The sequence below is a fragment of the Charadrius vociferus genome, unplaced genomic scaffold (assembly GCF_000708025.1).
Source record: "Charadrius vociferus isolate BGI_N301 unplaced genomic scaffold, ASM70802v2 scaffold75, whole genome shotgun sequence".
Lineage (NCBI taxonomy): Eukaryota > Metazoa > Chordata > Aves > Charadriiformes > Charadriidae > Charadrius > Charadrius vociferus.
In genome coordinates, this window is record NW_009648545.1 from 1,051,468 (window position 1) to 1,075,320 (window position 23,853).

The 23,853-nt window shown below is 38.6% G+C and overlaps 1 protein-coding gene across 1 annotated transcript; it reads right to left on the bottom strand.

Moving 5' to 3' along the window:
* Nucleotides 1-730: 730 nt before the first annotated feature.
* Nucleotides 731-22,224, bottom strand: LOC104287302 (desmoglein-1-like). Its single transcript, XM_009885986.1, has 16 exons — nt 22,177-22,224; nt 15,434-15,469; nt 14,628-14,756; nt 13,769-13,924; nt 13,475-13,622; nt 12,418-12,581; nt 12,035-12,169; nt 11,115-11,300; nt 10,673-10,932; nt 9,604-9,746; nt 9,228-9,446; nt 7,593-8,075; nt 5,579-5,727; nt 5,008-5,068; nt 3,199-3,407; nt 731-1,708 (listed from the first exon to the last, which is right to left on the bottom strand). The coding sequence occupies exons 1-16, from the start codon at nt 22,222-22,224 to the stop codon at nt 731-733; spliced, it is 3,504 nt and encodes a 1,167-aa protein (XP_009884288.1).
* Between the last annotated feature and the right edge of the window lie 1,629 nt (nt 22,225-23,853).

The window sequence follows — 23,853 nt, forward strand, 5'->3', positions numbered from 1 at the left end:
ATGGAGAGAAGATGAAGCCAACATCATCCTGGGTAACAGTGTCAATGTGGCAGCGCCGGCTGCGGCAAATTGCTGGTCACGCTCCTCACCATGAGAGTAACAACATGGGAGACCGTGGCAGAGTGTTTGTTTTACTGAGAACTTCAGAAGGCGATGAAAATATATTCTGTTTATATGATTATTATTTATAACTATTGCTGGTGATGGGAGAAATGATTGAAAGTGCCATTTTGTAGCGCTCCTTGAATTACATGCAAAATAAAGTGATGCATTTGAAAGTGCTTATTTAGTCTTGAGTTGACTAATTATTAATTACATTCTTTTCCTGTCTTGTCAGTGAGGGCCTATTAACCCAAATCTACTTATTGTGGGTGATCACTCAGCAGTACAGTATTTTAACACTTTTTTATATGACATTAGTTCATGTTGATACTGTACGCCCACAAGGATCTCCTCTCACTGCTGCACTCATTAACCACATCTCTCTCCGAAAACATTTGCATATGTTTATACACTTTCAGTGCTAGGTGGAGAGAAAGAAATAAATTTAAAGCTAACTTCAACTTTCCCTTCACTGACAAAGTCCTGCGTTTAACCTTGAAACGGGGCACCCTTTGGAGATCCTCACACAAGTAGGAATCCCTGAAACTTTAGCGCTATTTCCTAGTTATAAATAATAACAATATTCTTGGTGGGTGGCAGCTAACGAGTGTTGGTGCAAATGGCAGTTTCAGCAGAACTGATTGGAGTACTGCATGGTGCTGTACTTTGTCACTCTCCTCCGGGAGGTGCCGGGGGACGCTGTGCCCATTGCCTGGCCAAGGTGACAGTCGGCGCTGAGCATCTGACCTGTGCTGCTCAGGCCTCCCAGATTTGTCCCCCCTAGGCTTGTTCCCCCCAGGGTGCCCATCCCAGACCCTGACACTACCCTCTCGGTGACCACCACGTTGTGGGCGTTTGATAATTCCGAGGGAATATTTATTAAGCTGCCTGGCATGCCGGAGGCAGGCCTGAACACCCTTTCTGTCACCACCACATTCGACCCATCTACCAAATCGGGAATGCTCAAAGAGGTTGGGAGCCGGGAGTTAGGTGCGATTAATCTTTCTGTGACGATAACGTTGGACCCATCCGTGAGATCGGGGATATCTAGCATGCCGCGCAAATCAGAGGCAGATGCAGGACCGACAACCCTTTCTGTTACAACAACGTTGGATGCACGCAGAGGGTCAACGCAAAGAGAGGGGGAACCAGAGGTGTAGGTCTCAGTCACCGTCATGTTGCCATGGAGCAAAGGATCCGGCATCGGCCTTGGGGGCTGTATAGTTGACCCAGATGTGTAGGTGTTTTCAGTAACAACCGTTGTGGTGCCAACCGGGGGAGGCATAGGTGCACATCCGTTGACAACGATGGTGGTTCCAGGTGGCGGGAGGTTTAGATCACTTTCAGGGTTGGGAAAGGGGATGTTAACGCATGGCCAGGTTGGGTTGACATCAGGGAAAGGTTCGATCTCTTTGCCTAGGCAGATCTCTGCCAGGGTCTTAAATTTTGGTCCTAATGTATCCAAATATGTTTCATCTATATCTTCTCCAATAAAGCTGCAGCAACCCACAGAGCCAACAGGAGTACCGACTCCTTCATGATCATATATTAATAGGCAGTCATTTGCTGGCCGACCTTCATCTTCATCTGCATACACAAACGCTTTCTGTAGTTTACAAAAACACACACAAAAAAGAAAAGAAAGGAAGAACAGAGTGACTTTTCGTCAGGTTTTTAACCATGGAGACTCAAACGACAGTAAGTTTTCCCTAACCATGGTAAGACCCAGCTGACTTGAAAAACAGGACATCAGCAGGACAAATTATATCATCAACATTTTTGTAACCTTGAAATAAGTTTTATTCAAACGTTACTGATGTTTTATTCTTGTTTCTGCCAACACTTAGCATCTCAGATTTGGTCTGTTGTCAGTGGGTCTGACTGTGGGGTGAAGGGAGAGAGCGAAAGCGAATAGGGAACAAATGTACTCTTTGGGCAGCAATATCTGAACAAAGCAGTAGGAAGAGGAGTGAAGCAGGATGGCAAGGGGAACAGTGGAGAAGCCAGGACAGAAGGGATGGGAGGGAGGGTTGGCCACCATGGGGAAGGCTTAGTGAGCCCAGAGGGGAATCCATTTTGAGCAGGATGGAGACAACTGATTTGAGATGGAGTTGGGGGTGGTGGGATGGTCAGCGCAGAGGGATTGGGCAGTAAAGAGAGGAATTTAAAGTGAATGTGGGGTGAAGTTGGAGGAAGCAGGGAAGGACAGAAGGGGAGGCCCAGGAAGGAGAGGTAGAGGGTTTTGAGATTGAGATGGTCAGTAGGAGAGTACTCTGTGAAGGCCTATGGCTGGCAGACAGTTGGTCCACAGTGCTCCCAGCCCAGGCAGGGAGATTGCAGTCTGGGAGAAGTCCACGCTCAGGACTTCAGGACTGCTCTGTCCTCTCTTCCAACAAATCTTGTTTGGACTTTGGAATACAACAATCCTTATATATTAATTGATATTTTGGTGACATATGCAGTTATAGTATTTATGCTTCACAGTTCATGCTAATTATGAAAATATATCCCATTAATCCATTAATCATGTAAACTCCATAGCATTTTTTTTATCCCATAAGTAAAGGCTAATTAATATGTTGCCAATTACAAAACTGCATATTTGTGTCACTTGCAGTTCACAAGTCTTTTAGGGAATAGAAAAAGCAATAAAAATAAGGAAGAAAGTGAACTGGTGTTCACAGTTCTTAAAGGGTTAAAGTCACTTAGTTAAACAAGCTGTACAGGAAGTAGGTGTTAACAATTTCACAAAGTTATTACCTATTTATACACTAAAGAAGGTGGCAAATACATAAATTTGGTGGTCAGTTATAAAGCTGAAATAATATAACTGCTTGCTACCCATACCTGTGGTGTGTCCATCAGTTTTACAAACAGGCTATTGAGCAATCAAATCTACTGTGGCAGCAGCGCAAAAGCAGTAGTACTAGTGTTGGAGTTTTTCCTACTAATACAGTCAGCTTTACTCTCACACCAGTCTTATCTCATGGAAGTTTCAATTTCAGTGGAGTTATGTGGGATTTCCACCGTGTAACCTGGAAAGGAGAATCTAACGGTAGGCTCACAGATATAGTGCAAAGAAGATCAGGTAATTACCTCAGAGAAGTAGTTGTCTAGGAAGGCCATGTTCACGCCTCCTTCTCGATACTCTTTTATTGTTCCTCCAATTGACCCTTTTACTTCCCCTGTTCCAGAAATTCCTCCAGCTGTTCCGTAACCAGTACCGGTGCCATAGCCAACCCCTGTAGTTTCTTCAACACCAGAAGCTACTACTCCTCCTCCTCCGTATGTGTTTGTATATATGTCTGAAAACAAGAAAAAGTTATTCTCCCTGTGCTTTGCAAAAATTTACACAGAATTTGCCAGTGGTTTTTACAACTAGTACAATGACAGTACTGAGTTTCTAAAGGTATTTTAGACTAATTTCAGTCACAGATCCATGCACAGGTGCCAAACATTGAAACTGCAATAAAAATTAAGTGCATATTAGCAGACATCGAAGACCTTGATTTTATTCCTGAGGCCAGGCAGAATGTGCTTATGTGCTTTTGAAAATCAATGATCTACTTCTGTAATTGACTGGAGATATTCCTCTGTCTGGTGTACAAAAATGCTGTCATGGCATTTGCATTCGAAAATAAGATAAAGCTTATACATATTTATGTAAATACATAAATGTATATGTATGATCACATCAGGGTTAAAATTGTTTTGCCTTAAACTCATTTCTAAAAGAAATAGCTTTGTAACGGATTTCATATTTTCTAGTTGTTAGACTGTTAGGGGGGATTTGGCAGTGTTCATAGTGGAGAATGAAAGTGACCTTTACAATAAATTATGAAGTCATACTTACAGGATTTTATCTTCTCCAGATTGTTTCATATATGATAACAAGGAATGAGGCGTCTTAAATAGCAGCATGTAATATAATAAACCAGTTGCATACAGTAGTCTTAACTATGATTACATTAAGAAACATGGGCTAAATTATATTGTTTTTTTCATTTAATCTCATTAGCCTCCGTTTATAGAATTTGAACCAACGGCTTTCACCATAATGGTACTGAACAGTGGAAATAAAATAAATCACATAGGTTAGTCTTAAACTTTTCAATTGTCATGGCAGCAGAACTTCCCTGAGAATGAAGACTGAATTCTCCTATGTGCCCCAAAATGTTTTCTTTTGATTTTACCTTAAGGATAAGAACATTTTTGAATAATCGATAGTCATCAGAGAAGTCGTCTTGCAGAATGACATTTCTTCCTGTCAGAAGCTAGTGCAAATAGATCTGTGCCAGCATCCTTCCTTCCTGTTGTGAAGTGAGGAAGGGGGAAAAAGAGAAAGTGGCACTGCACAGCTTGACTTGGTCTCTCTGGCCATCAGGTTCCTGGGAGGACCTTATCTCAGAAGCATAAGTTTATTGTGCTATGTACCAGCTTTGCTTTCTGTCTAGGCTAGTGCATAAGTGGTCGGTGATTAACTGGCTACTTGATGGGTCCTACTCTCCCTTGTGGGAAGCAGAACCTGCAAATAGGGTAGAACTGAACCTTTCACTACTGAGTTATGAAAGTAAATTTCGTTATTCTGCTCTCAGTATTGATTTCTAGTAAAACTGGTGTCACTAGCTGTGGATGATTAAAAAAAAATTGCCCGAGATTTGGAAGCCTTGGCAGATATTTCAAAATAAATGTACTTTGCAGAAATGAGTCTTCTCAAAACCTCAAACCTCAGATCCTTTATTCATACTGGAAGTCCTAATAGCATCAGTTTCACTATCTGCAGATGTAAGATTGGAAGGGTTGGGTTATACCTGTGAAACTAAAGTGCTTTTTGAATCAGAAGACATGAAAGTCTGAAAGATAGCTTTATGACAGTGCACGTAGAAAATTTTAGGATCTGCTTACCAGAGGGTTCACCAAAATCACCTCCTGCAGCTGTTGTTGGAGCAAGAATGTGTGAGACATCCTGGAAAACAACATTTTGACTCCTTGAATGATGACATTGAAATTCCCATATGAAGACCAAGACTTTGTGAATCATGTTAAGGAATTAGCAGTCTAAACTGTTAACGATAGCTATTAATTACCATCCCCATTAAAAAAAAAAAAAAAAAAAAAAAAAAAAATACTCCAAGTTTTTTTCCTTGTTAACATAACAGGTGATAAGCGAAGAAAGTTTGTGTTACCTTGTCCTACTTTGCACTGAAAAATCTTGCTAGTTATTGTGTTTCAGCTGAAGGAATAGTAACACCAAACTGTTGGACCAAACTAACTGTACACAACCTAAAATATACAAACTCCATCTGCAAGTGTTAATTAAGAATTACCTTTCATATCTGCCTGGCAATTGCTGACAGTGCCAGGCTTCTTTTAGAAGATGACACAGTTCTACAATTGCTTTCATGCGTCTAGTCAAATGCAGTCTTTTCCGTAAATATGGGTTACTGCGGCTTTTAGAAACATGGGATGTACTGACCCTGTCTTCAGGCTGTGCGCCTTCTATTCCCCATGGATGAATTGCCCCTTCTGTGCATTCAGGTACAGGTTCAAATCCAGTTCCAACTCCAGCTGCAGCACCAGGTCCACAGCCACAACAGTCACTCATTGACATCAAAATTGGAATCACTTAACAGGAAAGAAACAGGAAACAGGGATTTAGGACATCTCTTCCTCACAGAAATAGCTGATTTTCTCAGAGGGCAGATGCTCAAGAACTTTTGAAAACATGTCTTTTAAAATGTTTCAAACCAAGCAGCCTGAAAGTCTGGCTTTCAGAATCATTAGCTGCTTTTAGAAATGCATGTGTTTGGAAATTCAGAATAATTTGTACTTTTAGTTATAACAGAGCAAAGCGGGGGTGGGGTAGGGCGCTATAACTCCAAATTTATGTCTATACACCTGGGAACAGACTTTGATCTATGTCAGCTGAATGAATATAAGTTGCATACATATGAAAATTAAACAAACAGAACCAGTCTTGCTACGTATAGCATTCAGTGATATTCATTATTGATATATAAGCATACATTTGTCTCTTCAGATATTGTAATTGAAAAGAAATACACATTAGTAATAATAGACACATGAGAATCAGTGGGGAGATATCCATCCGGCTACAGTGATCTTTAGCTAAGGCTCCAGTTGTGTTTTTCACATCACATATACATAATGCTTGATTTGAAAAAAAAAACAATAGAGGCAAACCCCAAACCGCAGGTTTAACAAATGATTACATAGAGTGAATCAGGTTTCCCAGTGTGCCGTATTATACTTAGTTGTTTCAAGAACTGTGTTAGAAATTGCTGGATGCTTTAAATGCCGACATTGAAAACTTTCCTCGTTTTAGAAAGGCACCACAATATTAATTCTGGCTGTCTTAAGTCCTTAACCTGGATGGCAAAGTTAGTAACCTTGTTACCTAGGGAGTGGAGGGAGACAGTTGCCTACACCAGACTAAGCAGAGAGTCTAAAACTCTCAGTTTAACATCAAAGTGAACTGAAGAGAAATGGGAAAAGAGCTACACAGTGTCCAAAGTGCTACCTCACACAGCATGACTAAGGACATATTTACTCCAGACCACAACTAGGAGAGGAGATTTCCAAAGGCAGAAAAAGAGTCTGTGCTGTAACATTAACCACCTGGGAACTACAAACAAAACTTCAAAATTTTGTGTTTGTTGATTTGTACCAGTCAAAGATCAAAACCCCAAACAAATCCCGCTCCCCAAAAAATGAGGGGAAAAATCCATTTCCTCTGGTTTTGTAATCAATATTTCTGCATTGGGAAATTTTAGATGTTGATTGCTTGCTGCCCAGGCCATGAAAGAAAGATGATCATATCTTATTGTGGTAGTCTGAGAAGTAATTGCTTGCATAAAGTCTGACTTGAGTCATTCTTATCCCTGAAACTTGTATTTCTTCAAAAATACTAGGACATATGAATGAATGATATGTTTTGATCCTGTTATCGCAAATGCGACTTGTTTTTAATAGATGTAATGGTTGGCAGCAATAACCAGAAGGTTCAAAAATTAAGATGATTACATTTACTGTTCTACTACTGAAATCTGGCTTTGAGTTCAAAGGAAGTTTGCTGTTTACATCTTTTCATACCCAGCTTGAAGCTGATACTTTTCCATTTCTTTTAGTACCATAACAGAAGTACGAATTGCAAAGTGTAAGTGACAGCAACAGCTCTTGCCCAAAATCTTCTGAATTTTCTACTAAACATTTTTGCCCACTTGTCTGAGAATGGGATAACACCTTAGGAAAATAAAAACTCTAAGTCTTAGGAAAGAAATAGTTATTTCTGAATTAAATATGTAGAATATAAAATATATAGAAATTATTATAAATTAAAAGACAATTTTTTCTCCGTCAAATGGCTCATGGGAGCCAACAGGTTAACAAGGAAAGTCACCTTATTGTAGAAGAATTTAAAAAATAACATTATAAAATTAATAGAATTGTTTTCTTAATTTTATACTTACGAACAAATATCAATCCACCAAGAAACATCAGGCCAATGGCAGTGCCACTAAGCGTGGTAGAAGATAGGACATTTCTGCCTCCACCTCCATATTCATAATCAGTGACTGGAGCATATCCTTCGTCACCATCAGTGTATCCACTCGTGTAAATCTGCCCATCTGTGTAGTCCTCAGGTTCTCGGTCATCAGGTCTAGTCCCACCATTACCACCACCTTCTGGTCCATCACCTTTGTCTTCTCCACCACCATCACCACCACCGCCGCCGCCGCCGCCGCCACCACCACCACCACCACTGCCACCACCACCGATGATAATTATTTTCGTGGCTCCACTGGTGCAGTAATTACGACTATCACATTGACAAGCTTGCACAGGAATTATATGTGGTTTAGGGCAGTATCGGCCTTGGCTATCTCTTACACTGACATAGATCCTATAAATGTAGAAGTCCATGTTCTGACTCACTAGTTCTGCAGAGGAAGCTTTGGGGGAAAAAAAAAAGAGAAAAATATTTAGATTAAAGAGTATTGACTATAAATACTGTACAAATCTATAATTTTTATGAATAATGTTCATAGAACAGAACAAAGACTAAGTTTTCCCATTCTAAGATCTTCAGTTACTTATGTGTCCACAGTACTTATTCAAAGCTGAAACTTATGATATTCAGCTATGCTAGTTCTTTCTTTTGGAAAACCTGAGCCAGATCAATCTAGTCATTACTTCTTAACCTGAGAAATATAAAAGGGGCAAATACATGTTTTAATATCTACTGCTGCTTTTCCTGATTTTTATTCACACAATAGTGAACATAAAAATTGCAAGTTCTACCAGGTTTTTTATTCTATCACAAAGAATTTACATGTGTTTTTCAAAAGTTTTTTCAGCAGTTTTAAAATGGTTAAAGTTACATGTTTGCATCAGTTTAGGACAAATAGGAGACACAAGAATAGTTGTAACTGTGATATTTACCGTTTAATATAGTCTTCTATGTGTACAGTAAGTTATTCAAACTCTATCGTTTAGGAATGTATGACATTTGATTAATTCATTAGTCTGTTGTGTACTATTGAAGGAAATTGGAAAAGCTCCACTGGGCACTGACTAAAATATTTCTCTTAGAAATACAAGTAAATAAAATTTGTACAATAAATTGCAAAAACTATCGTCTTTATTTGCCATTTTCATATGAGTCTCATAAAAGTAAAGCTCTTCCAACTAATAACTTTATACTCTAATAAATAAATTTAGGAGTTTTGTCATATGCTTAGAATTTTTTAGGTAATATAGAAATAAAATTTATCACATTACTACTTTTGAATTACCTTATTAGGTTTAGACCAATAGAAGTGCTTATCATAGCTACACTTAAGTAAAGTACAGTTTTGCTGATTCATTTTTGATAAAAAACATGTAACAATTCTGATTCTAGTTCTAATATGATTTACATATATATATGTAAATGCAGAGCAACTTCTTGGATTCATATGAGCATAAAATTACATTTAAGTAAGATTAGAATAGATTATAATAACTGGGTTTTTTTTTGTTATTAAAAGGTTATCCTAATCTGTTATCTCAGATAACAGCTTATTACTATGGTTTATTCTGTTATAAAATGTAGGTTAATTTACCATTTATTGATCTGATAATCCATGTAGTTTGAGGTTCACCGTGTATGCTGAATGTAAAGGGGAAAGCATACGAATCACCATCCATCCCCTTTGCTGTGATAACCACTGATGGGGAATGCATACATACTTTCCTTAATTCAGTAGTAATAGTTGGGCAATTGTAATTCATGTCTTGTATTGAAAGCACAATGGTGCCAGTAGCAGTATATCGAGGAACCCCTGTAAGAAGAAGATATTTGTGGTCAGGAGGGAACATTGGTACTATAAATAGTGCAGTTCAGGTGGGAAAACTAGAAACAGAAAAAAAAGAAATGGAGAGAAAGCTGGAACAAACAGAGTTTTTTTTTTTTCAGAAATCTTAATCTCCTCTTCTTACCTCTGGTGATGGCCAGAACCTCTGCTTTGTACTGCCCATTGATTATATAGATTGAATCCCGGTTGATAACTTTGTTCAGTGTGATTTCACCAGTGTTTGGATTGATTCTGAACCAGGCACCTGGATCACGTCCTATACTATATCTGTATTTGATGAAGTAAAAATACTCAGCATTACATTATGAATATATGTATTGCATATCCATTTTGCAAATAATATTTGTCACTTTGGAGTATTTTTCTTTAGGCCACAGTAGGTCCTATAGCATTTCACCCTGCTCAGGGAAAATCCCTGGAGACTTCAAAAGATGTAGACCAGAAAAATAATTAGGAATAAAGTAAATGCATAGAAGTCCATTATATTTTGAAAGTGGTATCACAGGCTACAAGTAAAATCTTTCTGGACCAACTAAATCTTTACTAGGACCCTTGTTGATATCAGTAGTTAAATCCACAGCTCTTCTTCTAACATTCTACAGTTGTATTTGCTAACATATTCCTCTGTTTTATCAAAACTTTTCAAACCTTTGTAAATTGGATGTATTTATTTCTGCACATAATTAAAAGGAGATTATGGTCCCATTAATCATCATCAGTTTCAGCTGAGATAAATGTCAGTTTACTTTTTATTTTTTACTATCGAATGAGTCGGTAGTGACCTCTTCTATTCTGGTGGTATAATATTGCCCATTTTGGGGTTTTTCTGCTTGCTATTTTAGAGATGCTAACAAATTCCCTATTTGCAGCAAACATTTCAAGATAAAATAGTCTTAGATTGGGTTAGAAAAAAAATCTGTTCTGATTTACTCAAGTTGCAGCCTGTTATAAAAAATGGTATTTTCTTTGTCTTGTGCACAAATCTAAGGAAAGAAGGTCAGGAAACAAACGCAATCATAGCATAAAAATGAGCTGAAGCACATACTATTATCTTGCTATTATTCTATTGCTAATCTATTTACATTTTTTAAGTTGTTTTTTAAAACACCCTTTAAAATACCTATTCCTCATCCTATTGAAATTTCAATTAAAAGAATTATTCCATCCAGGGAGTTAAGCAGAGCAGAGCTTACACAACATTCGATGCAATAGTTCCAGTGTCCTCATCGATGGCTGTGTATGTTCCCACAACATAATTTACTCTTGTGCTTTCTGATACAGAAAACACAACTGAAGATGGTTGAAATCTGGGTGGTTCAATCACATTTTTTACTTCTATTGTGAGGGGTGTTCCAGAAATTCGGAAGTCATGCGCAACAGAGTGGTGGAAGGCAGCTACGTTCCTGACACCAATAATTAGTGAATGAGTTTGGATATATTCATAATTCAGTTCCTAAAAGATAAACCAGAGAGAACCAAATAATGAATAAAAGTTCCTTTGATTTTATTTAAATATTTTCTATTTTGAATGGTTAAGTGACAGTGTTTTTACTGCTTGTCTAATTTTGTTAACAATTAATTAAAACTGTTTAAAGATGATTATTTCAACGGTTGAATCACAATATTTATTCATACCTTAATTACTCTAAGGATTCCTTGATTTGTAGCTCGATCTGTAACAATTTCAAAACAGTTATCTTCATTACCGGATATAAAGAAAAACTCTGCTAACCAATTGTCTGTAAACTCTTCATCAGCATCCAGAGCTTGTATTCGTAGCAGTTCTGAACTGAGTGAATTTTCTGAAATACTTGCTGAAAACTGGAATGACATATAAATACCTATTAGCAAACACTAAAATTTATAATGTAAGGAAAACACAGCTGACTGCAGAGATTCTTTTGAAGGATGTCCTGCCCAGAGTCCATGCCAATTTAATAAAAATCATGTGTCCTGGGTAAATTGTGGCTATCATAGAATCATAGAATGGTTAGAGTTGGAAGGGTTCTTAAAGATCATCTAGTTCCAAGCCCACTGCCCTGGGAAAGGACACCTTCCACCAGACCAGGTTGCTCAAAGCCCCATCCAGCCTGGCCTTGAACACCTCCAGAGATGGGGCATCCATAACTTCCCTGGGCAACCTGTTCCAGTGCCTTACCACCCTCAGATTCTAGTTGCAGATCTGGTGTCACCTCAAGCATTTGAAGATGCAGCTTAGAGGAAATGCATTTGTGTTTTCTATAAGAGAAGATCATACAGAGATTGGGTTAATCTATGTAATCTGGCCGTATTACGTGTGTCTGGACACCTGAATGACTGGATTTCTCTGAATACAGAGAATTCAGTGTCAGGACTGACTTTTCTGAATACAAACATAATCTGTGTACAAGTTATCAGAATTGTTATGCAAGCAGTGGATTGGATTTTGAGCACACTTGAAGGAAACAAATCTGTTAATCCAGCAGAGTATTCAAATGTGAAAGCACTCTACAGGTTAGTAGATTTTTTGAACAGGGTTTTAAAACAGTATGCTGCTTTTGGTATCAAAAACTTACAGAGCTTTGAGCAAGAGTTGGGAAGTTGTCATTGACATCAATAACTTTAATGTTACAGCTGCAAAGGGATGACATTCCATCTGCAGCTCCATTCCGGTCTGACGCCTTCACAACAAGAGTGTAGCTACTATGTTGCTGTCACAGAAAGAGAAATAAGTGTGTTAAAAGGACCACCTGTACACCTTAAATGTTACAAATACTCTCTTCTTGCTACTATTTCCTAATGCAGGAATTTGCCTTAGACATTTCATTGTAACATATAGAAAAAAATGCATTGCTCCTCTAATTTTTGTAAAAGCCACAACCTTTCTCCCACCCCCCACCCCCCCAACACGTATACATCACAATATCATGTTACTTAACTTTGGAAAAGGAAATGTTACCTCTCTGTCAAGATAATTTGCAATATGGAGTTCTCCAGTATCTCTATTCATAATGAACATGGGTGGACCTGAAGGTTCTTGACTCTCTATCTTGAAGGCAATTTTAGAATTCAACTGCTTAGGTTCATCTGCATCTGTTGCAATTATTTTCATCACTAGTGTGTCTAAAAATAAAAAATAATAATTAAAAAGACAAATAAAAAAATCTGGTTTGTTTCTGCAAACAACTTATCAAGACAATACTAAATCTTGGTGTGTAAAAATGATAGAATGCTATCTATTCATTGACATTTACAAAGAAAAACAAAAGTTTAATTTTGTAGTACTGATTCTGACTGAAGGTTAATGACTTTAAAATGCATCTAAAATTAAGGTCAGATAGAGTAATGCAGATTTTCACTGATCTTTAAGTTACCATAGGGATTATGTAAAAATATTAAGTACTGAGCTTGTAGATATTCATGTAAGAAATCTGCACAGTTTTAAATAAGAATTTCTAGAAAGTAGAAAATGAGTGTTAGGCACCATTGCATCAGTGCTATTTGCATGTCTAATGTGGATTGCCGTACATTTGGTAAAAAGAGCCATTTTAGTGGTTTAAGTAAGGGTTTATATTCTACTGCAACTGCGATACTCAGGCTACAAATACAAATATTTGAAATAGAAAAAATGGGAGAAAACATATTTTATATACCCTCAAAGGAAATAAGTGTAAGTGTAATGTTAATTTTTTTAATGAGAAGGAATGAACTGATTTATTTTAAATTTTCACATCTGAAATAATTTGCATGATGTTATGATTAGAAACTGGAAAATTCAGCATTCATGTGTGGGAGGAAAGGGGGAAGGAAGAATCGCTGCTTAATTTTAGGCAATGAGCTTGGGCCCCGGCTCGAACAGCACTTGGAGAACCATCTGCCGCTCCTTCCTCTGCAGTAGCCCTGGCCAATATATGTCACTGCCTAAGATAAAGTAGAATGAGCACCCCAGTGTTATATAAGCTGTATTGTGTGAGCTTCATTTACTGTACTGTAATAGGCATAACATAGTTACTTACTGTCCATACTGCTTTCTTCAACAGATCCTGTAAATACAGTTTGTGTAAATACAGGAGGGTTATCATTTATATCCAGAACTTTGACTCGAAGTTCAAGAGGTGGTTCCAAATCTACACCCGTCACTGAGTGTTTAGCAAAGCAAAGTATCTAGATAGAGAGATTTACTCGTTTTAAAACCAAAAGTGAGGTAAGCAAAGTAACAACCTGAAACAAAGGAATTTGTCTCCTTTTGCTCTCCCTGCCCCACCCTGGATCCGTCATTATAAAGGTCAAAGAAAAAGGCGAGTACTTACAACAAATACTGGGGTTACTTCCCTATCCACTATTGATGTTATATTAATTTCTCCTGTTCTTGGGTTAACAACAAATATTCCATAGGGGGCACGATCAATTCCAACTCCAGAGATGCTGTATGTGATTGGATGTCTTTCTTCACAATCTGATCGGATCTACAGTAATAGATTATATAATAGATAATAATAGATTAATAATTTATGCCAGTTTACTCAGGACATTTGCAGGGCTTTTTTTCCTATTACTAGTTCCTGTAAAAAATTATGTATAATTTCATTTTCTCAACCACATATCACGAAGTTCAATTGACAGAAGTAATGGAAGGCTCTTCTACAAAATAGGCAGCTTAGAGATCCATCTCTCCTTAATTGCTGGACAGGTTTCCTATTTCTGTTAAATCTTCTGGCAGGGAAGCGGAGAGAGAAACTTCCAAGAGTGTCACACTGGGGCTGGACCTCAGTAAGGGGAGGATAGGAAGACATCTTCTTTGCTCTATTGCCCACAGGAGTCATGCACTATCCTTGAACTTCTGCTCGGGGGCTTCTCGGGGTGAGAGAGAAAAGAAAAATCTGGCAATGTAGTACACAAATGCTGCACACAAAGAGACTGTGGTTGAAGCTGTGCAGGAAGCAGATTGATGGCAATGTTCTAGGAAGCCTTTGGTCACTTCTCGGCAGCCACGTGGGTTCACTTTATGAGACTGTCTCAGCAGAGCTGGAAATATTGCATCATCTTTCTTTTAGTCTACATTCCTTGCTTTGACTACTCTAAGCAAATATACTTTTAAATCTCTCTGCTTTTGTCAGCGTGTCTTTAGAAAAACTTCTGTCAGTGAACATTTTTTTTCTTTCTACTTACTTTGGCAATAGGATTCCTCTTAGAATTATCTTCTCCTTCTCTACAAGCTGCAGCAAATTTGATCCATTCACGTTTTTGTCTTCTGAAGGTTTTCCATCTTGCCATTCCATTTTCATCCCATTCTTTTACCTTTGACAGAGAGTTCCAGTATCATATGAGCAGTAACTTCAACCCATTTTAAATTAATACAGACATTTATAATTTCCAACAAGAAAAGGGATTTTTATAGATCATACGCTTTTTTAAATGTATGCGAGTCCCAAACTCTAAGACTGTACATGTCTACTTTAAAATTATTCCTGTGTATGAGATACTTATTTAGGTTCAGGAGAACTTCTCTTGAGAGGGTGAACAGGTTATTACCTGCAACTGTATAATATTTAAATATGTTCATAGAATCATAGAATGGTTTAGGTTGGAAAGGACCTTAAAGATCATCGAGTTCCAACCTCCCTGCCACAGGCAGGGACACCTCCAACTAGACCAGGTTGCCCAAGGCCACGTCCAGCCTGGCCTTGAACACCTCCAGGGATGGGGCCTCAACAACCTCTCTGGGCAACCTGTTCCAGCACCTTACCACCCTCAAAGTGAAAAACTTCTTCCTAATGTTTAATCTAAACCTGCCCTCTTCCAGTTTTTATCCATTCCCCCTCGTCCTGTCACTACATGCCCTAGTAAAAAGTCCTTCCCCAGCTTTTTCAGTCTTCAAGTTCATAAATGTCTTAGTTCAGTATTTTCCGTTTCATTTTCGCATTGGTTGAATTTCGTTTGATCACAAAATCAATTTCTAAAGAAATATATATTACCTCTACATGAAATCCTGTGCTGAAATCCAAGAGTACCTGCAAGAACAATAAGAAGATTAGCATATAAAATGCAGGACAAAATGCAGTAGCAAAACCCAACTGCCATACATGGCTATACTGCAGGACTGGAACAGTACTTTTTCTCAAGTCTATTGCAATAATCTATCTAGCTACAGGATTTCCATAAATTACTTTGTGCCATTAATTTTTTTCTTCTATATCTATCACTTGGATTCCTTGGCAGTTAACACCTTAAAAATTAATTCTGTCTTTCAAGGCAGAACTTTGAGTTTGAATGGGTGTACCATAGCAAATTTCAAGTTATACCTACATCAAAATACAACTTTCACAACAATATTTAGGTTGCAACACCATAGCCGAAGAGATAATTAGTTGCAAGGGTTGGCATTAAAAAGTAAGTAGAGGAAACTAGGAGAGGAGTATTTATTCTAAAGAATTTGTTCTTTATTCTTTATTTTTTTTCTGATTTAGAAAGTCCACAGTAGATCTGGAGTACTTAACTATGTAGTTTAACCAAAAAGAACGAAAATGTTGTCATGAAACTTTCCACTGAGGTTGAGGAGATTCAATGTAAGATGGGGAGCCAACTGCAGTCATGAGGCAGATTTCCCAAGAGTGCAGTGGGCTTTGATTTGAGGTCTACATGTGCAACCAAAGTCCTGAGTAAATAAAGGTGGCAGGATCAGACGCAATATGCAATTACTTTAAAATTAAAATTAAAATAATAGAGAATCCTCAATTTCTTGATTAGCACAACTTAAAAGAAGGCAGACTTTAATTAACCTTATTCCTCTGTATGGTGTGAAAATGAAGCTCACTTGGTGAATCTACGTCTTCAGAGCATCTTTTTGGGGTTTAGGACCTGCCTCTGCTCTCTTCAGATGATAAAGGGTGAAGAACATGGAATTTGCAGGAATGGATGGTTGTTTCGTTCATCATTGGGAGAAATAAAACAACCAAGTGACTCACAAAGTGTTGCAGAGTTTCTCTTTTCTCACCAAATGGGGTTAACAGCTGTAGTTATCAATTTTCCACTTTCCTTATCATTTCCCAGTACTGTTCAGTAGCTTCTTTTTGTCTGACATGTTTTATCTGGTGGGTTTTATGTCAGTTATACTTGGATAAAATCTGTGACAAGCTTTTTCTCTGTGGTAACTTTACCTCATGGGACTTTCCTCACTTCAAATTTATTGCATTGTTCTGTCAGGTTGGAAGAAGGGCACAGAATTTTTTCTACTTACTTCATATTAAAACAATCTCTTACATGCAACAGATTAATGAACAGGAGCTTCACCCTCGTTCCTTTTGCTTCCCCCTTTTCCCCATTTACCTCTATGCCATAAGAGGTCCACCATCTGTCACTTACAAAATGATCTGATCTTCCCCAGAACATTCCCTGTGACCTTGGCACATAATGGCTGCCCTAATCTGCTTCTGAATGAGGGAATTTAGACTGTGGATATGCTCATTTGGTGTGCAGATACCGTGAAATTTATCAGACTATTCATGGAGTAAGGAGTTTGGAGTAAGGATTTTTTTTTTCTTGTTTCTTTGAGCAAGCTCTTGACATAAATGGTTAAGAAAAGTACTCTGCAGGAAAATCATTGCAATGTGTTCATGTTTTGCTAAAAACATCAATATATCTTTAATCTGAGTTTATGTCTTGGTGACTATTTAAATCTTCAGCTGCGGAATGGGGTTCAAATTCATGTGCAGCCATTACTCATCTCAGAGAAGGGACAATATCAGACTCCATTTAAACTGTTGGGTTTTTTTCAGTACAGTGGGAGCTCAGGCCTGTCGTTTCATAATCCCCCTTGGAGCTTCATGAAACATGGGAGTAGAAAGGGCAGAATACACCCTTACCAGAGAAGCTGAGTAACAAAGTCCACCAAAAATAGCACTGATTCAATGTCTCTTATCAGTTGGTCCCACTAGCAGAGCAGAGCCTCCTTTGGTAAGTACAGTGAAATTCTCTCCACCCTTAGGCTGAAATCCCTTCTGGCATGCAAGCAATTGTCTTGACCCAGAAAAGTATGGGTATACACCTCCCGGTGCAATGTCAGTGAATCTTGTCTGCTGTCTGCATCCTGTGGCCCATTCTGTTATTTAACAGTGAAACGAATATCTCATATCCAGCCACATCATTCTCATGCTCATCAGGCCTAACTAAAAAAATGTGTTGAGTGTCTCTGAGATAAGAATTATGCCTGTAAAGAATGCTGTTCTCTAAGGACATGAATATTCATAAAACACTTCATTTCAGCCTATAGGGAGATCTGTTGTCCAGTAGTGAAGTATATGCATTTTACACTGGAGTTTCATGTTTATTTCTGAGGAGCAATAATAGGAATGCCAGGAATTTGTTCATCGGTAATGCTGGGGGTTATAGGTTTAGGCCCCGTATTTCTACACTTGTCCTGTGCTAACTAGGGAGAAACACGTTCTGCTACGTGTTGCTAATGGAAGATCTTGAAAGAAGTCTTGATGGTTTTGAAGCCAGAGTCCTTAGTACAGTTCTTGTGATATTATTTGAAAAGACTGATCTGATGAACTTCTTGTCTGCATTTGGTATGTGTCTCTCAATTACCGCTGTGTTAGAGGAAGGAAGGCAGGCAGACACTGGACAAAGTTGTCTAGTTCACCAGCTAAACATCAAGAATTCTGGAGTGACATCTATCCAACTTGATCCAGGGATGGAGGTTCCTCTGCCTCCTCAACTAGTGTTTTCCAGTTCTCCGCCATCACCAGCAGTTAGAAGGCTCCCCCCACTCCAGTTGTCTATTTCTAATATCTCTCTGCGATGCAAACCCTTTTTTTCTAGTGCTATTTCCGGTGGAGAATTCGTGTCTCCTAGCAGCTAACTCCAGCACACTTCTAGGTAGTGAACAAATTTCCCTTCTAAACTGGTATCCGAGTACAGTACTTTCCATAGATTTAGCAATTAACGATAATTAAAGTAATTGGAGCCAAAGGAATGTGTGGGATGTATCCTGAGGACCTTGGGATAGGCAAACTGATCAGAATTTGCTGTCCTGTTAGTCTCTGAGAAACTGTGAAAAAATGGAAACTGCAGAGAAGCTAGAAGCTCCTTGCACAAGCTGTTCCTGGTTTGGGTTAGGAGAGGTGCAGGCAGGAAACATGTTTATGGTGACTGTCATTTGCACAGTGGCACGTCTGAAAGCTTGTCTTTTATTGTAATGATACAGAGCCTGAACCTTATGTCCCAAACGACGCCTTAGAGTCACACTGGAGTTACTCTGGATTTATTCTGATGTATCTGGGAACAGAATTAGGCCCATAGGATGTGTATAGTTCTTTGCACCTTCAAAGCAATTTACAAACAAGAATTAACTAATCATTAATTGACTGCCAAGCAATATTATACGCAATTATGGAATCCTCCCTCCTCCACCTACTCAAATCTAAATGACTGAACACGCCTTTAACATCTTCCCAGCGTTATTCATATTGGATCTGCTTCTCTCTCTTTGAAGTCAACGCCGGTATTGTTATTGGCCTGGAAGGGAGGAGTGCTGAGAATTCACACATATTATATTAGTCATCAGGGTGCCATGGTAGCTCTGGTTGTGTCAGCGTTTTGGGACTTTACGTCTTTCTTACTCAGCCAAAGCTCTGACTAGTAAAGTGTGGAAATAACAAAGCCTTCCCTTTATTTATTCTGCATCTCTTTAAAAAATGATAAATCAGTGCATATGAAATAATTAGAGGCAGAGTTGAAACATAAGACAAAACTTGACATTTTAAAAAGAAGCTATTTGATCACTTTTAAATCGAAACATCAATGTATTTTTGTCCATACTTTTCATTTTCATAGGCCACTAATGAATGTGCTTCTTCCAATTTCAAGGGGAAATTCTTCAGGACGATTTTTCTGGCATTTTGTTTTCTTATTCAGCGAAAGTCAGGTGTTTCTGTTGCTTCCTGTGTTAGCAACTGACGTCAATATTTTGTATTGCACCAAGGATGGAGAATCCATTGCTGTTTCAGCAGAAGTATGACAATACTCATGCCAGTCAGAAGAATATATTCCAAAGCTTTATTTATTTTAAAATATGTTTATTCAAAGAACTGACCACTTTGGGAAAGTTTTCACTGAGATTGTTTCTGTTCTGCTGAGTCATACAGACAGAATGAATTTCCATACAGTAACTGAGCTTAACCATTAGAAAAATGAACAGAAAAGCAATGTCAATACAGGGTGTATGACATTATGATTCAAATTTGAGTTTTTCAAATTAGTCATGCTAAGTCTCCTCAATAAATCTTTTCAATAAAACCTGAATTCTAATATGCCTTAGAGTGCTTTAGCTGCAAATGCACGGTTGCTAAGGGGCCATTTCTACTTAGGAATGAAAAACTGTGGACTTAAGAACCTAATCTTAGGTGATAATTCCTGGATGCAGAACTGCTTTAGTTTCTATTTCTACAAGAAAATTCGTTGGCAGAAGAGTCTGCAGGTTCCTGGCTACATCCTGGCAGACGTTTCAGATGCGTATGCAAGGAGAGGATTTGGCCCCTTAATATTTTTGTGTGCAACCAAGTTATGAGTAAGAGGTGTAACCATAGCCTAACACTGGAAAAAAAAAAAAAAAAAAGCAGCATAGATAACACATGGGAAAATGTAGCCAGCCAAAAGCGCATATAAGAGATGCGGTGAATTTAAAATTATTAGCCATCACATGATAGCTGGCAGGAGAAGAGTCATACCTGATCAAACAGGTTATTTCCATAAAACGTGTCTGTGCAAGTATCACAAACAGAACTCCCTTACTCAGGAGAATAACGCCTTTGAAGTCACGTGAGCAAGGGTTGCAGAATCAGTCCCACCAATGGTGAAATGCATATAGAAAATTATTAGTTTCAGGGCTGGTAGGGTGGTTTGTTTTTTTTTTTGAAAGTGTAGTAGCGTACTAAAATATGTATAACTCCACGGCAATTTTATTTGATACAACTTATTAGCAATATGCTAACCAGACACACCATTCAGGCAGGTGATTTTCATGAAACATTAATCAAGCTGAAAACCAAGGCTGTTTCTCAGAATACACTAAAATTGGCTACAAGATTTATAATTTATTTAATCCGTACAGTTTATCCGTCAGATTTCTATAAAGCGCTGAAAGATGCTATTAGGCTGTACAGGACACAGAAGAACGCATAGTAAGAGCAACAATTGTTTCCTCTGGGTAGTGAAAGTTCAAATATTTGATAGTCATCAAAACACAATGCAAGTATTCACAATAGCTCCTTTTTCCTGACCCAACACATATCCTTCCATCAGTCACATTTGTAAGAATAATATACTGAAAGAATGAAAATGGCTCCAGAGCTGCCGAGAGAAGTAAAGCAATAAAATGCCTTTTGAATGGACAGATCTTAGATACGCCGCAGTCAACTTTTTTTTGAACTTCGACACATCAGGAGTATGCATCAACAGGTAACCAAGGAAAATGAATAGTCACAAACGCTACATGAAAATCCAGAAGTGTTAGTGTGATGTGCAACACACCAATCTCAGAGACCTCTGCGCTGTGTTAAACAAGCAGAAACTCATCCGAACCATAACTTGCTTTTGCCAAGTTTTGTCATTGTTTGCTTGGCAGCTGCCCTGTGTTGGTTAGTTCTGCTTTACTGACTGCAGAGCTGTCACCTAAAATTAATGGATTATCTTTTCAAATTAAGTTTTAGGATTTCATATTCTATAACAACAAACACTTTTCCCCTGACTATAACATTTCTAGAGGGATCAGTAACAAGAAGTTTACAAACGTTTACACTTACTAATACTTTGTGTAAAATGAAAGTCGCAGAAGGACACAGGTATAATAGAAATCCTACTCTTTTCAATCTTCAGGGCCTTAAACCTCTACCTAGTTTTAGAAAAGCAGCACAGATGAGTAAAAATAATCCCCACAAAAATCAGATTGCAGGAATAGAAGGTCCTCCATAATTATTTTAAGTCCTTTCTGGGTAATCTCCATGCCTTGATGAACACATTGTACAACTACAGCCACAACTTTCTTTTTACAGTGAGAAAAACAATCCCAAAGAGCGACACTTTTATCATGCATTCACTTGCTCAGCACATGGCGGCTCAGGCGCTAATGTGCTACAAGACAGAAATTCTTTGTAATGTGAAATAATAGGCCAAGTCTTGATTTTTACTCAGCTAAGGTCTGCATTAAATTTCATGTTTTTCTATTAAATATAGCCATAGGAATTGGCCGGTTCTGAAGAGCTTTTGCTAATCAGTTTAGAAAAAGAGATTTGCTCTTCGTATTTCCTCAATTGATAAAAAAAAAATAAAGACATAGAACCAAATAATATCCAATCAAGTTATTAGGATTTTTATAATGGTAAGGTTTTTATTAATAGCTGCAACTACTTAAATAGTAGCCACAGACAACATTCACCTGAAAAGTCATGCATTAAATATAGAAAGTCACATATTGAATGTCAACAGATTGCAGAAAGTCATAATCAAAAGAAATATTTTTCAGCATTTAATGAAAAACTAATTTTTTTGTATAGAACCTTCAAAAGTGCAGTTTAAAATAAGCATGGCTTTATTTTTTATGCTAAATTTCACAAGGTTTTTCTGGGGGGTAGTTGACACTGTAGAATGTAATGGTCTGCTGAGGAAGACTCAACTGGCCTGATCACAGAGTTTACAAATATTGTTTTAAAATCTGACTTACCAATAAAAGGAACAGAAAAGCAGCCGTTCGGTGAGGGAGCCAATCCATGGCATCTGACTTCTCGGATACAAGTCCAACTGAGTTATGGTTACAAGCCTGTTCCTTTTCCCCTCCCCCCCCCAACTCCGGTGTCTATTTAAATAGACACTCGGTAGATGTCCTTATACTCAGCCCTTCACGGTGTCTCTGCCTCCCTCTGAGGGAAGCACCGAAGATGCTGTATAACAGAGTGTCTTTCCCCACCCCAAAATCCTGGGCTGGTCTCACCTGAAACGCTTGACAACATCATTATTGCTTGCAGGTAAAAGCTGAGAGACACACCTTAATTCTTATTGCACTGAAACCCTTTGTTGGATACGAAAGGGTACATTTTAAAAACAGAAGGCAAGCTTTGCTGAGAAGATACCGAGTGATTTATAAATTACTCACAACTTAAGGAATCATTAAAATGGTAACTTATCATTGCTTTGAATGCAACTACCAGTTTTCTCCTTGCACCAACTATAACAGAAGAGCTTAATGCATATCGCTGTAAAGAATACGGAATATGGTTAGTTTGAATTAAAATATAAGTCACTGTAAAGAATATGGACTTTAAGAAATGGTTAGTTTGAATTAAAATATAAGTCCATTTGTTTACTCCCAGGCACCAAGAAGTCAGTTCCATGCGCATTGTTCACAGAAGTGCGGTGCTCAGAGCAGAATGGCTTGGCATTAAAGAGATAACATATTAAGTGGGGGGAAAAAATTAGTGTTTTATTCATTAGGCCACAAGAATATCTGAAGCAGAGGAAGGAGACTTTCTGCTTTCACCAACTGCAAAGCCTCTTTATGCCATACCTTTCCCTTCCTATGGGTTGTGCTCTCGCTGACACGGTGGAGAGGGCGATGTACCCATGCTCCGTGCCAGCAAAACCGTAGAGCTGTTCAAAACAACAGCAAAGGAAGGATGTGCTGCACAGCTCACTTCTGGCCTCATTTTGGCTGGCAAGAGCACAAATATGTGAGGGACTGAGAAATCAAAGAGGATTCCTCACTTTGCTTAGCAATAGATCCCTCCGTTCCGCAGCAGAGGCGTTGCAAGTCCCTCCTTGCATCCTGGGACACCTGAACCACCCCGTAATGGGCAATAAAAAGATAGAGTGAGCTTCTGCTCTGCCACTGGACCTGGGAGGAGAGTGCACGCTTCATCCCTGAAAGTGCAACACGATGGGTGTGCTCCTGAGCCTGCCAAGCCCACCACGGTGCTGGGCATCTCCCAGGACTGAACTCAAGGTGGGAAGGGAGGGCTCAGCACCTCTGGGGTTACTCAGCACCTCCCGGAACGAGGGCTCATGCTCCTGCTGGGTAAGCAGCTTCGCAGCATGCCGTGCCTACATGCCGCTCAGCATGGGCGCTTTGCTGCCTTGCAGCTGGCTGGGGCTGCCAAAGCCAGTCGTGCATGTCCCTGCTGTCGCTCAGCTTTTGGTACTGAGCTCGACATGCCCAGCAGTGAGTCAGAGGGGCAAACCGGGACATGGAATGTTAAATGGATCACATCCAGATTTTCCCTGTTCTGGGAAATTTTCAATCATCTGAAGTTTGCTTTTCGATTAAGTAAAAATAAAAAGTGATTTGTTGTGCATATAAAATATGCATATTCTTTTATGAACCAAAGTATCTTATTTCAGAACTTTT